General features: G+C 55.2%; 1 protein-coding gene across 4 annotated transcripts; it reads right to left on the reverse strand.

The window, feature by feature from the left end:
• Nucleotides 1-4708: 4708 nt before the first annotated feature.
• On the reverse strand, nt 4709-12464 carry Bbc3 (BCL2 binding component 3). Of its 4 annotated transcripts, none has more exons than XM_075991507.1 (4): nt 12171-12464; nt 9695-9983; nt 8266-8456; nt 4709-5344 (listed from the first exon to the last, which is right to left on the reverse strand). In XM_075991507.1, the coding sequence occupies exons 2-4, from the start codon at nt 9966-9968 to the stop codon at nt 5228-5230; spliced, it is 582 nt and encodes a 193-aa protein (XP_075847622.1). In that variant the 5' UTR covers nt 9969-9983; nt 12171-12464; the 3' UTR covers nt 4709-5227. The 4 variants fall into 4 exon arrangements, with proteins under 4 accessions (XP_075847622.1, XP_075847613.1, XP_075847631.1 ...); XM_075991498.1 differs by lacking the exon at nt 12171-12464 and adding an exon at nt 11499-11617; XM_075991516.1 differs by lacking the exon at nt 12171-12464 and adding an exon at nt 11579-11597.
• Nucleotides 12465-14893: the final 2429 nt, after the last annotated feature.

The raw sequence follows: 14893 nt of genomic DNA on the forward strand, positions 1-14893 counted from the left end.
AGACACCTTTATCTGAGCTACCCCTTCTAGTGGCAGTATTGTGTCAACTCTTCCTTTTTTTGAGTACTGGAATTAACTCAGATCATCATGATTGGCAGCAAGCAGCTTACCTTCCCAAGTCATTTCACAAGCTCTGTCTTCAAACTCTCGGTGGAAGCCCCGTGTGTTAGCAATATAGTCCTATATTTCCAGCAGCTCCCGAGGCATCCGAATCATGAGTTCAAAGTCAGCTTGGGCTACATGGTGAGAACCCATCTCAAAGAATAACCAAAACAAACTCGCTGCATCAGGCAGGCACAGGCAGCCTGTTGGGCTCATAAATCCGACAGCTGTCCTCAGGGCTAAACTCAGGATTTTGGAGAGACACATGAGATGCTTTCTGGATGTGTTGGCTGTACACACTTCCCCCACCCCACCCCAGGTTACCCTCCTAACTGTTGAGAGGGAAGCCATCTAGTTGGCCAAGTTCCACCCACCCCGACTCGACCATGGGCAAATGACTATGCCTCAGTCATTCACTTTGTGTGATGGGTTTAAGAATAATATGTTAATTATGGGGCTGGAGAAATGGCTCAGGAGTTAACAAACTGGCTCTTGCTAAGGACCTGGATTTGACTCCCAGCACCCACATGGTGGCTCACAATCATCTGTAACCCCAGCCAGTTCCAGAGGATCTGAGCCCTAACATGCAAATACCAGAAATGCATGTGATGTACAGACAGACATATAGACAAAATATGTTTTAAGTACATACATTTAAAAAATAAATAAAATTAGGGCCAGCAAGATAGGCCAACAGGTAAAGTTAAGTGCAGCCAAGCAGATGAATTGGGTCCCTGTCAGTTGAGTTGGATCTCTCTGAGTTCCTGCCAGTCTGGTCTACAAAGCGAGTTCCAGGACTGACTTCATAACTACTGGGAAACCTGTGTCAAAAAACCAAAAATAAAAATAAAAAATGTACTCAGTAGACATAATAGGATGGAGGTGAGAATCACTGAGTTGAAAATTCTGCAGCCAGAAAAAGTATGAGAAGGAGCCGGGCGGTGGTGGCGCATGCCTTTAATCCCAGCACTCAGGAGGCAGAGGCAGGCAGATCTCTGTGAGTTCGAGACCAGCCTGGTCTACAGAGCTAGTTCCAGGTCAGGTTCCAAAGCCACAAAGAAATCCTGTCTCGAAAAACCAAAAAAAAAAAAAAAGTATGAGAAGGGTCAGCAAAATGGCTCAACTGGTAAAGGGGCTTGCAGCCAAGCTTAAAGATCTGAATTTGTTCCCCCATGGCCACATGGTAGAGCACAAAAACTGAATCCTACAAGTTGTTCACACACAAGTGTGAAAAAGAACCTAACAGCTTGTGAAACACCATCCAAAAAAGTAAACTGGTGCACAAGGCCAGGGGCTCAATTCTCAGCACCCAAACATCTTAAGTACATGCAGTTGGAGCCTTAGAAAGGAAGGACAAATAGCAGTCCAGCAACTTGTGAAATGCCATGTGTGTGTGTGAAGGTGTGTCAGCCTGTGTGTGTGTGTGTGTGTGTGTGAAGGTATGTCAGCCTGTTCGTGTGTGTGTGAAGGTATGTCAGCCTGTCCGTGTGTGTGTGTGTGTGTGAAGGTATGTCAGCCTGTTCGTGTGTGTGAAGATGTGTCGGCGTGTGTGTGTGTGTGAAGGTGTGTCAGCCTGTGTGTGTGTGTGTGTGTGTGTGTGTGTGTGAAGGTATGTCAGCCTGTTCGTGTGTGTGTGTGTGTGTGTGTGTGTGTGTGTGTGTGTGTGAAGGTATGTCAGCCCGTTCGTGTGTGTGTGTGTGTGTGTGGTGTGTCAGCTTGTTCGTGTGTGGGGGGCAAGCTTGCTTTTGTGTGTCATTCCTCGATAGGATCATCTATTTATTTTTATGGTTCCATAGGAGAAATAGGACAGTGGTGGAGCATGCACATAGCATGTCATATTTCTGCAGGTCAGCAGATAGTTTGGGGATCCAGAGATCATCAGCAGGTACTTGGGTTTATATCAGCCACTACCTTGTTTTGGAGAATGTGTGTTTGTGACAGTATCACTATACAACCCCAGCTGTCCTGAAACCCACTGTGTTCCCAGGTCGGTCTTGAACTCACGGAGATCTGCCTGCTTCTGCCTCCCTAGAACTGCAATAAAGAAATGCATTACTTCTAGGTAGTGGTGGTGCACACCTTTAATCCCAGCACTCAGGAGGCAGAGGCGGGCAGATCTCTGAGTTCGAGGCTAGCCTGGTCTACAAAGTGAGTTCCTGGAGGGTGGCGGGGGTGGGGGACAACCAAACAACAACAACAACAAAAAATGAAAAATGTTACCATGCTGGACTCTTGCTCCTTTTTTTTTTTTTTTTTTTTTTTAGATAGAGTCTCTTGCTAGGACCTAGGACTACACAATTAGGCTCAACCAGGGATCTTGTTTACCCAATGGTAAGGCAGGTGTATCTCTATGAGTTCGAGGTCTACAAGAGCTAGTTCCAGGACAGACACCAAAGCTACAGAGAAACCTTGTCTCAGAAAAAAAAAAAAGGATTCATGTTTGTGTGTCTGAATGTGATGGCTACAGGTTTGTCTGTGTATCGTGTGTACAGTGTGCAGAGGTCGGAAGTCTGATCCCCTGGTTGTGAGCTGCCAGCTGAACCCAAGAACAAGAACTACTCTTTTTGTTTGCTTTGTTTTTTGAGACAGGGTTTCTCTCTGTAGCCCGATTCAGCCACTTTATGTGGGAGAAGCAAAAGCTGAGATAGGAGAGGGCTCCCAGACTACTCTGGGCTGGTTCTCAGGAAGCTAGTGGGGAAAACTCTCCTTCCTCAAAATAATGCTTTGTGGGTTCCCAGGGCTGGGCGGGCAGCGAGCTTGGCCTTAGGTCACTCCCAGCCCCAGAGGAAGTTTGTTCCCACTTGGTCCAGGTCGGACAGGGACTGTCTCCTAACCAATGAGCCCCAGCTCTTGAAACAGAGACTTCTAAATTATAGGTCATTCATTCATTCATGCAGTAACTCCCAAGACCAACTACATCATTCACCTGGTGGAATAAATAAGGATAGAGCATTACACCCTTTGCCCGCAAGGACCTTGCCCTATTTTCTGTCATTCTTTTTTTTGTTTGTTTTTTTTTTTGTTGTTGTTGTTGTTTTTTTTTCGAGACAGGGTTTCTCTGTGGTTTTGGAGCCTGTCCTGGAACTAGCTCTTGTAGACCAGGCTGGTCTCGAACTCCCAGAGATCCGCCTGCCTCTGCCTCCCGAGTGCTGGGATTAAAGGCGTGCGGTCTTTTTTTAGTCAGTGTTTCTCTGTGTAGCCCTGGCTGTCCTGTAATTCACTTTGTAGACCAGGCTGACCTCAAAGTCAGAGATCCACCTGCCTCTGCCTCCCAGGTGCTAGGATTAAAGGTGTGTGCACCACCACAACTGCCCAGCTGGCTGGAGTTTACCCTCTTAAGGCTACAGCAGTGGGTAGCAGCTCTGTAGCTACAACTTGTCTGGCTCTCTCAACCAGCCTTTCCTCTTCTCGGTATAGGTAGCTGAACCCAGGTGTTCGTGCATTGTTGAATCAGCCAGCGCCCCAGCCCCTCACTGGGGGATTCTAGGCAGGGGCTCTACCACTGAGCCACACCCCAGCCCCTCACTGGGGGATTCTAGGCAGGGGCTCTACCACTGAGCCACACCCCAGCCCTCACTGGGGGATTCTAGGCAGGGGCTCTACCACTGAACCACACCTCCAGCCTTCCTGCTACTTTCTAAACTATATGTATATGGGTGTTGGGCCTGCAGGTAATGTGTACTATGTGCATACCAGGTATCCACAGGGCCAGATGTCAGAGCTCTCTTGGAACTTGAGTTACAGATCATAAGCTGCCGTGTGGGTGCTGCAAACTGAATGCAGATCCTCTTGAAGAACAGCCAGTGCTCTCAACTGCTGAGCCATCTCTCCAGCTGCCCCTCCGCTCCCCATTACTTTTTTTGGTTTTCCAAGACAGGGTTTCTCTATTTAACAGTCCTGGTTGTCCTGGAACTCACTCTGTAGACCAGGCTGACCTCAAACTCAGAGATCCATCCGCCTGCCTCTGCCTCCCAAGTGCTGGGATTAAAGGTGTGAGCCACCACCTCCTGACTCCCATTACATTCTTTAAGACTTGATATCTCTTAGCTGCTCAGGCCTTCTAAGTAGCTGCCAGCTTGCTTTTTAGAATGACTACCCCTGAAGAGCTCATGAGTCCCTATCTCTTTTGTATCCTCACAGGTAAGGCTAGCAAAAAAAAAAAAGTGTCCACTGTTCAATCTGATTTTATTGAAAAGGAAACATACAAAAATCATGTACAAAAAAAATTAACCAAACATGTACAGAAAATCCATTCCGGTATATCTACAGCAGTGCATGTACAGTATTTTACAGGCTGGGCCGTCCCTCCCCGCTCCCAGACTCCTCCCTCTTCTGAGATTTCCCCCCTCCCTGACTCCCCATCTTCCCCCCCAGCGCTTTGCCCTGGGGACTAAGGCTGAGGTGGCTTCCGCCACTATCTCCCACCCCCCAAATGAATGCCAGTGGTCACACGTGCGCTCTCTAAACCTATGCAATGGGATGGATGGGGACTGGGGAGGGGGTGGTCCCGGGTAGAGCACAGGATTCACAGTCTGGACCCCTCCTGGACACCCCCTGATGAAGGTGAGGCAGGCATTGGTCACCGCCCGCCGGCGGTTCAGGGAAGATGGCTGGGCACTGGGTTGAGAGGCCGTCACATGCCCCCCATTCTCTGGCTCCAGGAGGCTAGTGGTCAGGTTTGGCTCATATGCTCTTCACAGGCCCCCTCCGCAAGAGGAGGGGGGGAAGCACCAGGGGCCTGAGGCCAGGCCCAAAGTGAAGGCGCACTGGGGACACCCCAAAGGTCCCCCTGCAGCTGGAACGGGCAGCCAGCACCAGCAGCCTTTCCTGAGATGGTGGTGGGCGGCAGAGGCAGGCGGCTCGGTCCCCACCCCCTCGGTCACCGTGAGTCCGTCAGCCCTCCCTCCCCTGGCTTTCGGGAGGCCAGGGTCCCCTAAGTCTCCATCAGTGCACCCAGGCTGCCTGGGCTCGAGTGGCTTCCCTTGCGCGTCCCTGGGACAGGCAAGGCTGGCAGTCCAGTATGCTACATGGTGCAGAAAAAGTCCCCCGCGCTGGCCAGGGTGTCAGAAGGCGGAGGGGGTCCTGCCCCCCAAGTCCCTGACGTCCCCCGGGCGGGTGTAGGCACCTAGTTGGGCTCCATTTCTGGGGCTCCAGGATCCCTGGGTAAGGGGAGGAGTCCCATGAAGAGATTGTACATGACCCTCCAGGGCGAGGGGCGGTGTCGATGCTGCTCTTCTTGTCTCTGGGGAGAGAGAGAAGCGGGAATTAGCTTGGACCTGCAGACAGTATGGTGAGGGGGCAAAAGGTGTGGATTCTGGATTGGTCCCAAGACTGACTGCAACCTTCTTCCCAGCTGTCCCAGGCCAGCGGCAGAATCATCACAGCATAGAGCCTAGCACAAAGCAGCCAATGGCTCTGGCTTGCCGGGACATCCACACCCATACACCTCCTGTTGTTCAGATAAAGTCATCCTTCCAATCACAGGACACTAAGGGGCAGGCTGAATCGCAGCCTGTGCTCGCAGGTGGCTCACGTTCCTAAACCCTACCACCTTCTTATGAGGCTGGAGGATAACTAAGGTTGTGTTAGATTGCAGGCCCCTTCCGGGGAAAACCAAACCAAAGAAACAAAAGGCTGGTGGGGCATGGAAGGCAGCAATGGGACCCTGAGCATGTCTAGAACAACCGACATGAGCAAGGAACAGCCTGCGGTCTTGGCAAGGCTTAGAGCAGGTGCCTCTAGGAGGGCTGGGTTCAGTGAGACCTTGTGGCAGAATAAAAATGTGACCCAGCTTTCTAGAATCCTCTGTGATGGCACAGGCCTGTAATCTCAGCTACTCTGGAGGCTGAGACAGGAGGACAGGAAGTTGGGGGCCTGCCTGGGCTACAGCATGAGTTCAAAGCCAGTCTGGACAATTTAGTAAGACTCAGTCTCAAAAGAAAAGAGAAAAGGAAAGCAAGCTGGGTGTGATGCCTCGCATCTTAAATCCCAGAATTTGGGTGGCAGAGGCAGGCAGACTTCTGAGAGTTCAAGACCAGCTTGGTGGTCTACGTAGCAAATTCCAGGACAGCCAAGGCTTCTTAGTGAGACCCTGTCTCAAAAAAAAAAAAAAAAAAAAAAAAAAGAAAAAGAAAAAGAAAAGAAAAGAAAAATGGTGCTTTTACTTGGTTCCTCTCCTGGGTACATGGCCAAGCAGGTGCACCTGGCTCACCCCCTTGGTTGCAGAGAATATAATCCACTTCACAGATGTCAGATTGATGACCCAGTGGAGTCCACAACTAGCTGGGGTGTCCTGAGCCCTCCTCCTCACCCTTGCAGCTGGGAGAGGGTGAGGGTGGTGGGTCTCACATTTAATCATATCTAAGTCAGGGGGAGCTGGGAGCACTCAATGTTCACTCTGGAGATATGAGCACATGGGTCAAGTCAGAGAAGGACGTCTCTTGGAAAGGACAGAAGTCAGTATTTTTATGCTAGAAAAGGGCTTCCTGGAAAGAGACTCCTCCTGCCCGTCACTGATGAATTCCAGACACACTTGGGAGGCAGAGGCAGGTGGATCTCTGTGAGTTTGAGGCCAGCCTGGTTCATAGGGTGAAAATTCTGTCTTGAAAAACAAAAACAAAACAAAACAAAACAAAAATTCCCAAAACTTATTTTTGAGACCTGATCTCATGTAGCTTAGGCTTCTCTGGAACTATGTTATGTAGTTGAGGATGACCTTGGCCCACAGATACTAAGGCCTCCAACAAAGATGCCATCACACTCTAGGCTGCGGAAGGAGCCCACTGCTTAGTGTCTGCTAGGTAAACACGCTTCCAACTGAGCTATATCAGCCTCCCATAAACTTTAAAAAAGTTTTATTTAATGTGTGTGTGCCCTTGGAGACCACAAGGAGTCAAATATTCCCCACAACTAGATTTATAGACAGTTGTGAGCTAGAAGACAAGCCATAGTCCTCTGCAAGAGTGCTCTTAACCACTGAGTGCTTCTTAACACACACACTAAGTATGTATGCATATACACATGTGTGTATGTACATATATACACACTTAGTATATATATGAATATATATATATATAAAATTGTGTGTCATATGTGTGAACAGCACATGAGAGGTCAAAGAACACTATGCAGGAGTTAACTCTGTCCTTCCACTATGTGGGTCCTGGGAATTGAACTCAGTTCATCAGTTTGGGTAGCAAGAGCCTTTCTCCTCTGAGCCATCTCAAAGGCTCTTTCCTCTTCATTTTGAGGCAGGGTTTCACTAGGTTGTCCAGTCTGGCTTTGAACTTTCTTTCTCCCTCCCTGAGTAAGTGGGATTACAGGAAGCTGCCACCAGGCCACGCTGCCACCAAGCCAAGCTACTTGACTTCATATATCCTCAGGGTAACCAATAAGGGGGTTAGAGGACTTTAGAAACCTGCAGTTAGAAGACGGCAGAGCCAGGATGGGAGCAAAAAACAACGCCCCTGACTGTGCAAGTAAGCGGGTGAAAAAAAAAATGCTGGGAGTGAGCCGCGGCTGGGAGGAGGACCCCTTCACAAGGAGGTCGGGGACAAGGCCCAGGAGCAGAGCGAGAGAGGGGTCTGCCTCCATCCAACATCAGTGGTCTCTCTCTCTCTCTCCCTCCTCTGCTTTTGCCTTCCTGTTGCAATCAGCAAACAATGCAAGGGCCATGTGCAGAGAGCACAACGCTGGGGATGGGAGGGGGCGAGCGCGGATGACTGGGGGTTCCATTGGGGACTGGGGGGAGGCACGGAACACCGAGTGGCGGGCCTGGCCTGGGAGTGCGGGCTCGGAGCAGCCGGCGGGGGGCGCTGCGGGGCGCAGCTCGGCGGGGGCGGGTGGGGCGGGCGCGGCGCGTTGCTGACTCACCGGCTATAAATAGCCTGGGATATAGGAGCCGCCGCGCCGAGCGCCGCCCTCAGTCCCCGCGGCCGCGGACTCCGGGCCGCGCCGCAGCTCCGAGCAGCTTTCTCCGACCCGGCCTGGAGCTCCGCTCCCTATCCGGCCCATCCCGGACCCCAGCTTCCATCCGATTCCTCCCACACACACCCCCATCTGCTTGTCCCCGGCGCGACCTCGCGCGCGCTGGGCCAGCAGCTGCGGCACATCTGGCGGGGGCGTGCGGTCCCCCTCCCCACCTGCCCGCCGCCCTGCACTCACCCGCCGCTCGTACTGCGCGTTGAGGTCGTCCGCCATCCGCCGCAGCTGGGCCCCGATCTCCCGGGCCCACTCCTCCTCCTCCCCACGCACTCCCGGGGCTGCCTGGGTGGGGCCGCCCGCCAGGGCCTCCGGGGCGCTGGGCACGGGCGATTCTAGGTGCTGCTGGGCTGGTGACAGCGAGGGCTGAGGACCTGGGAGAGGGGAAGGGGCGTGGTCATCACCCACCCTGCGGGCCCCTAGGCGTCCAGGAGGCACCTAGGTAGCTAAGGCCTGCTTTTCTCCCCTTCTCTTCCGACACGCTCTAGAATTCCTTTTTCTTACTCCCTCTCTAAGCCCCAGAAAGGGGTCTTGAGGAAGTGGCTCTGGCTGGCCAGTCCCCTAGAAAACCCCATATCAGTGCGGAAGTTCCTCAACTAATCCGACCTGAGTACTCTTCTAAAACCCAGTCAAATCTAGCCTGCTCTATTTGACAGACAGGGAAACTGAGGTCCTACCCAGAGCAGTGGCCAAGGTCACACAGGGGTACAGCCACTGACCCCACCCAGTCACTACTCTCAGGTCTCCAGCTCACTCCAGCCCAACCACAGTGAGGCCACACCCCCGGATGTGGCATTGGCCTGGTGACCAGAAGGCCAGACTGGGGCAGCCCAAGAAGACTGGGGGTGGGGTGAGGGTGGCAGGGGTGCTAGATTAAGTCTTTCTGCCCCGCCCCCTCTGGCACTCATCCTTATCTCTCCGTCCTGTCACACCAGGTCCTGGGCCTCGGTTTTCATCATCTCTCAATCTCGTCCTGAAACCCAGGGAAAGTTGTAAAGTTTTTCTCTCTTTAACCCTGGGTTCAGGAAACTGTATGGGGGCGTTGGGAGAGATGGGAAGGGAAACCCAGACGGTCATTCCCCGCAGCCGGGCACCACAGGGTTAACAGCCCACCAGGCAAGGAACCTTTAACCCTTCCCTCCCTGAGCCTCACCCTCTCCCCGAGGGGGACTTTCCCAACACAATGGCCCCACCCCCTCCCCTTCCTCCCCGGGGACTGCGGGCTAGCCCTGTGAGTGCCAAAGAGACTCAAATAAAAGGGAAAGGCCTTTGAGCCCTCCCCAAGTCCTGAGGTGACGGTCCTCCCACTGGCCACACTCCTTCCTACTGCAATCCTCGCAGGGGGTGGGGGGCGCCCAGGGACCCGGGATGGGGGAGGGGAGCTGAGAAACAGCTGTTGCCCGAGGCCCTGGAAGGGACATGGGCTACAACTCGGGGAACTGCAGTCAGATTCAAAGAGGGACTTCCCACTCGACCTGGCCCTTCCATCCCTGTCTTCCACTCAGTCTTCCTGCTTCTTGCTACACAAAGACCACACTGGCCACACCCTCCCGGTGGCCCCACTCAGCTCGACTCCCGCTTCAGCTTCCCCGAGTGCGGGGTGGGCACTCACCGTCCGGGCGTGGGCCTCGGGGCCGGCTGCGAGGACCCCCAGACCAGCGGGGGGCCCCTAGGGCGGCGGTGACGGCAGGCGGGGCGGTGGGAGCGCAGAGGTAGGCGGCCGGCAGCAGGGCGGGGGCAGCTGGGGCGGCAGGCAGGCCGGGCTCGCAGAGGCCGCAGGACACGGCGGAGGGTACCAGGCGGCCGAGCGGGAAGGGGCGCGGACTGTCGCGGGCCAGGCCCTCTACGGGCTCCGGAGAGCTGCCCTCCTGACGTGCGCGGGCCATGGCGCTCCCTGGAGCCTGCGGGGCACAGCGGGGAGGTCAGCGGGGCGACTGCAGGGGGGCTGCAGGACCCCACCCTGCAGACACCCCGCCTGGAGGTCACTCACGCCCACAAGGGGGTGACCCCAGGGGCAGCCTGGCCGGAACACATGGTGATGGACAAATGGGGGGGGGGGCACAGACTGCGTCTGGGGCTAGAGGCAAGCCCTCCAAGCAAACTGCCTAGGACTCTCAGGGTTTGGGCCAGGGAGAACTTTCCCAACAGAGGGGAGCGCAGCAGGGGTGCTGGGGCTCCCTGGACACACAGGACTGACACAGGATCCGTGTGTGTGCCTGTGCGTGTATGTGTGATGGGCACACAACTCCGACATCAGAGAACTCACAGAAGTGTCCAACTTGACCTCCACCCCACCAGACCCAGTGAGGTGGTCCACTCAGAAACACAAGGGGACACACTTAGCCATGCACGCACAGCCAACCAGAGCCCTCCGCCTGTCTTAGACATATTTACATCAGTCTCACACTGACCCAATGCTGACAAGCCCGCACTCACCCATCCACAATGCAGCCGTCACACACAGAAACAAAACAGAAGTCTTCAACGTGCTTCTCATGCATACACACAGACACCCCTACTACACCTTAGCGCACACACCGATCATCCCAAAACACACCTGAATGTGCAACACCCACACCCACCCCCAACTCTGAGCTCCCGGGATACAACAGCTATACACAGACACATGTCATCACAACCGGATACATCATCCCCCCCCCCCACCTCGCATGCGGGGCAGCAACACGGGGAGGACCAGACTCAGCTGGGAGCAGCCACCAGTCCAGCCTCTTCTCTCAGCCCCAAAACACCATAGCCAACTGTCAGTCCCAGAACACACGCACACAAACATACACACTCACCACTCACGCACACACACCAGCAGCACACACCTAAAGCAGAGACAGAAAACACTGGCCTCACGTGACTGGTATAAACACTACAGAGAGAGGGAGAGAAGCCACATGACACATATGAGCCACGGATCACAGTGACAAGCCCCTCAGACCCAACACACACACACCATGCAGAGAGGCTGCCACTGCGCTGACTAAATCATCCCCCCAGAGCCATCCATCCTCAGCGAGGAGATAGCCTTGTGCCTCCTTGACACTCAGAAGTCACCCAGGGAGCGATCAAGCACTGGGTGGCACCCTATCCCAAATGCTGGGTGCAGCAGATGAATGTCTTGGAGACATCCAGAGACAGCACGCGCGCGCGCACACACACGCAACACACACTCGGAAGAGACCCCTGCACACCAACACAGCTCACTCAAGCGACACACAAACACAGCTCAAGTGCCCCCCCCCACATCGCCCGCACCACCATCAAAACGACCAGGCAGGCGACAGCTTTCCCCCCTAGTCACCCCTCAAGAGCACACGCACACAACTCTGGTGTGTGTGGGGTGGCCACCCACACCCCATAAACGGACAGGTGCACCCCACCCCGCAGACACACGGGCAAGGACTCACGCAGACACCCCTCCGGGTGACAAACGCCAACATCTCGGTGTAGGGACACAAACTCGGGAGCCAGACACGAGCACACACACCCAGGCGAGACACCTGCAGATCCACAGCCCCGCACGCGCGGTCCCCGCCACCCCTCCGCTGTCACAGCCCCCCCCACGCCGCCACGTGCGCCCGCCCCGCCCGCCCAGCGCGCGCGGGGCCAATAACCGGCTGTTGCTGGGGCGCAGCCCCCGCCCGCGGGAGCCGCAGCCTCCGCCGCCCCCTGTCGCCGCCCCCGGCGGGCGCGCGCCCTGGGTGTGGCCGATCATCGGTGCCACCCCCCACCCTGACCCTCCCATAGCGGGACTCGGGAGACCCGAGCGAGCCCGGGACCACGCTCCTCCCCGACCTCACTGGCCACCAGGGGGCGCGGGCGAGCCCGAACCCCATTGTTTGTAAACAAACCCGCCAGACCGCTGTGGCACCTGTGCGCCCAGACCGGGCGCCCCGAGTCCCAGGTGCTTCCTTCCGGCCCAGCCGACCCAGCCTTGATCCCAGTGACGAAAATTGGGGCACGGGCAGCGGGAATGCAAGAAGACAGTCGCTCTGCCCGTGCATCCCGCCACCTCCTCCAGGGAGCCCTCCCGGCCTGGTCGCTCGTGAGCAACGTCGGGAATCGGGGTGCGTACTCACCCCGGGGGCATGAACACTCCAGAAGAGGACAGCGATTGGGTGGCGGGCCGCTACCTTCTGGAGGGCGCGCCCGCCGAGTGGCTTGCTACTAAGACTCCTAGCTGCTGCTGCTGCTGTCGCTGCTCTAACTGCAGTGGCTGCTGCTGTTGCTGCTACTGACCCGTCCTCTTCTGCGGCCGGATCACCACTGCTGCTTACTCGCTGGTGTCGCCTCCCGGGTGTCCCGCTCGCATGTGGCTCCGCGCCGCGTCTCAGGCCGCCCGGCGATTCCCCGGGCCCCGCTGGCTCGGCGGCAGCCCCGCCCCGCCCCGCCTCTCGCTCGCTCCCACGCCCCGCCCCCGCGTGACGCCAGGGCCCCGCCCGCGGCCGGGGACAAGTCGGGGCTTGCAGGCGGGCGCCGCGCCCCCTACCTCCGCGCGGGGGGTTTCCCTGCAGCCGAGGGGCGGGGCAAGGCCTGGCCAGGGCAGGAGGAGCACCGTGGGGACAGCCCAGACCCTGGGTGGCCAGACACACACTTGACACACTGACACACTGACTGGGACCCACACCCAAGGAGTAAGCTCTCAGACTGACCCACGGGCATAGCATGGTGCACCGAGTTACTGCTGACTGAGCCACAGGGACACAAAGTCAGATACTTGGCCACAAGCACAGATGCACACGTGGAGCAAAGGCCTGGACTCACAACCTCATCACCCCCGCCCCAGATACCCAGATTAAGCCCCCCACACACAAGCTCACAGGGACACACAAGGACAGTGACAGCCCCACACATAATTTCACAAACAATGCTCCAGCCGCCTCAGACTCACAAACCCTGTCCCGAGGTGCCTACGACATTCACACCACATCTCAGGACAGCTTCCTGCCAGGTCCCGCCGGACACACACACTCCGATCCGAACAGCACCCCCAGACTGACATCCCAAAAGCACACCCACAAGATTGTTCTAGCTGGTTTGGAAGTGACCCTCCAAAACAGACTAAATCCGACACAGAAGAAACTGACCCCTGACCTGTGCTCACAAAGTCACTCCTGTGACAGGTTCCTGTCCTGCTAAGTGGCCGGATGGTGGGATACGCTCATGAACATGCACACCTGGTCCAGCTTCCCACCAGTCTGGCACTGGACCTGCTGGGAGGAGGCAGCCCTGAGCTCCTGGCACTGACATGCCCGGGCAGCCCCCTGCACCCTATTTCATCTTGTCTGCTGTTTCTGTTCCCTTTCCCCTTTCTGTTTCTAGCTGTCATTTCCCTCCCTTTATAAAACAGAGTGACCTCTACCCCTCCCGAGCCCTGGACATCATTCTGTCTGGTACCTGACAGTCTGTCCGGGTCTTGCCCAAATCCAGTCAGCTCACCAAGTATATAACTCACCTGCAGATACCCAGCACTGGGGTGACCGAGAAAGAATGTCACAAAGATCTGTGAGAAAAGACCCTTGTACAAGCTGGGTGGTGGTGGCGCACGCCTTTAATCCCAGCACTCGGGAGGCAGAGGCAGGCAGATTGCTGTGAGTTTGAGGCCAGCCTAGTCTACTTCCAGGACAGGCTCCAAAGCTACAGAGAAACCCTGCTGACAACTACACCTGTTTTCCCAGTTCTTCAGGAGGCTGAGGCAGGAGGATGACTGTAAGGTTGGAGCCAGCCTGAGTTATTGTGAATTCCGGGCCTGCCTTGGGCTTTCACTTTATCAAAAAGTGAAGCAGGCCGGGCGGTGGTGGCGCACGCCTTTAATCCCAGCACTCGGGAGGCAGAGGCAGGCGGATCTCTGTGAGTTCGAGACCAGCCTGGTCTACAAAAGCTAGTTCCAGGACAGGCTCCAAAACCACAGAGAAACCCTGTCTCGAAAAAGCAAAAAAAAAAAAAAAAGTGAAGTAGGTGTTGGAAGGACGGCCAAATGGTTCCTGCGCCAGGTAAGGCAGAGGCAGGTGGATCTCTGTGAGTTCGAGACCAGCTTGGTCTACAGAGTGAGTTCCAGGATAACCAGAGCTGTTTCACAGAGAAACCCTGTCCTGAAAATCAAAACAGAAAAAAGAGTGCTTATTGCTCCTCCAGGGGACTTGCGTTACATTCCCAGCAGCTGCACACCACCACTTCAGTGCACATACCTACAGACATCCACATAACTAAGAATGAAATAACCACAACTGGACAATGTACAGACAGTGAGAGACCCGGCAGCATCCAGGCATGCCGGGATGTTTTCATCCAAGCCCTCTCCTGAAGGCTCAGAAGGCAGAGAGGAGGTAGAGAGATTCTGAGAGCCAGACGCAATGATGACTCCGAAGAACAGTGTCTTCCAGACACAGCAGGGCTGATACCACCCGTGCACACACGCCGCCCACAAAATCCCGGCACTGACAAGGGAAAGTGGGCGCCAAATGTCACCTCTATCCGGTTGATATCTGCTGACCTGCTGGAAGAGGAAAAAGCAGTTTCCTTCAGTGGAGTATCACTGGTCAACACAAAACAGGCTCTATGGGTTTTCTGTGTGTTTTTTTACTTAGTTTAGCTAGTTTTGTTTATTTGTTCGTTAGTTTTGGGTATTTTTGTTTTTTTTTTGTTTGTTTGTTTGTTTGGGTATTTCAAGGCAGGGTTTCCGTTAGTTTATGGAGCCAGTCTGGCCTTAAACTCACAGAGACCCGCCTGCCTCTTCCTACAAAGTGCTGGGATTAAAGGCATTTGCCACTGCCACCTGGTGCAGAAACCACAGATCCATCCC

Source organism: Microtus pennsylvanicus, chromosome 1, assembly GCF_037038515.1.
Source record: "Microtus pennsylvanicus isolate mMicPen1 chromosome 1, mMicPen1.hap1, whole genome shotgun sequence".
NCBI lineage: Eukaryota > Metazoa > Chordata > Mammalia > Rodentia > Cricetidae > Microtus > Microtus pennsylvanicus.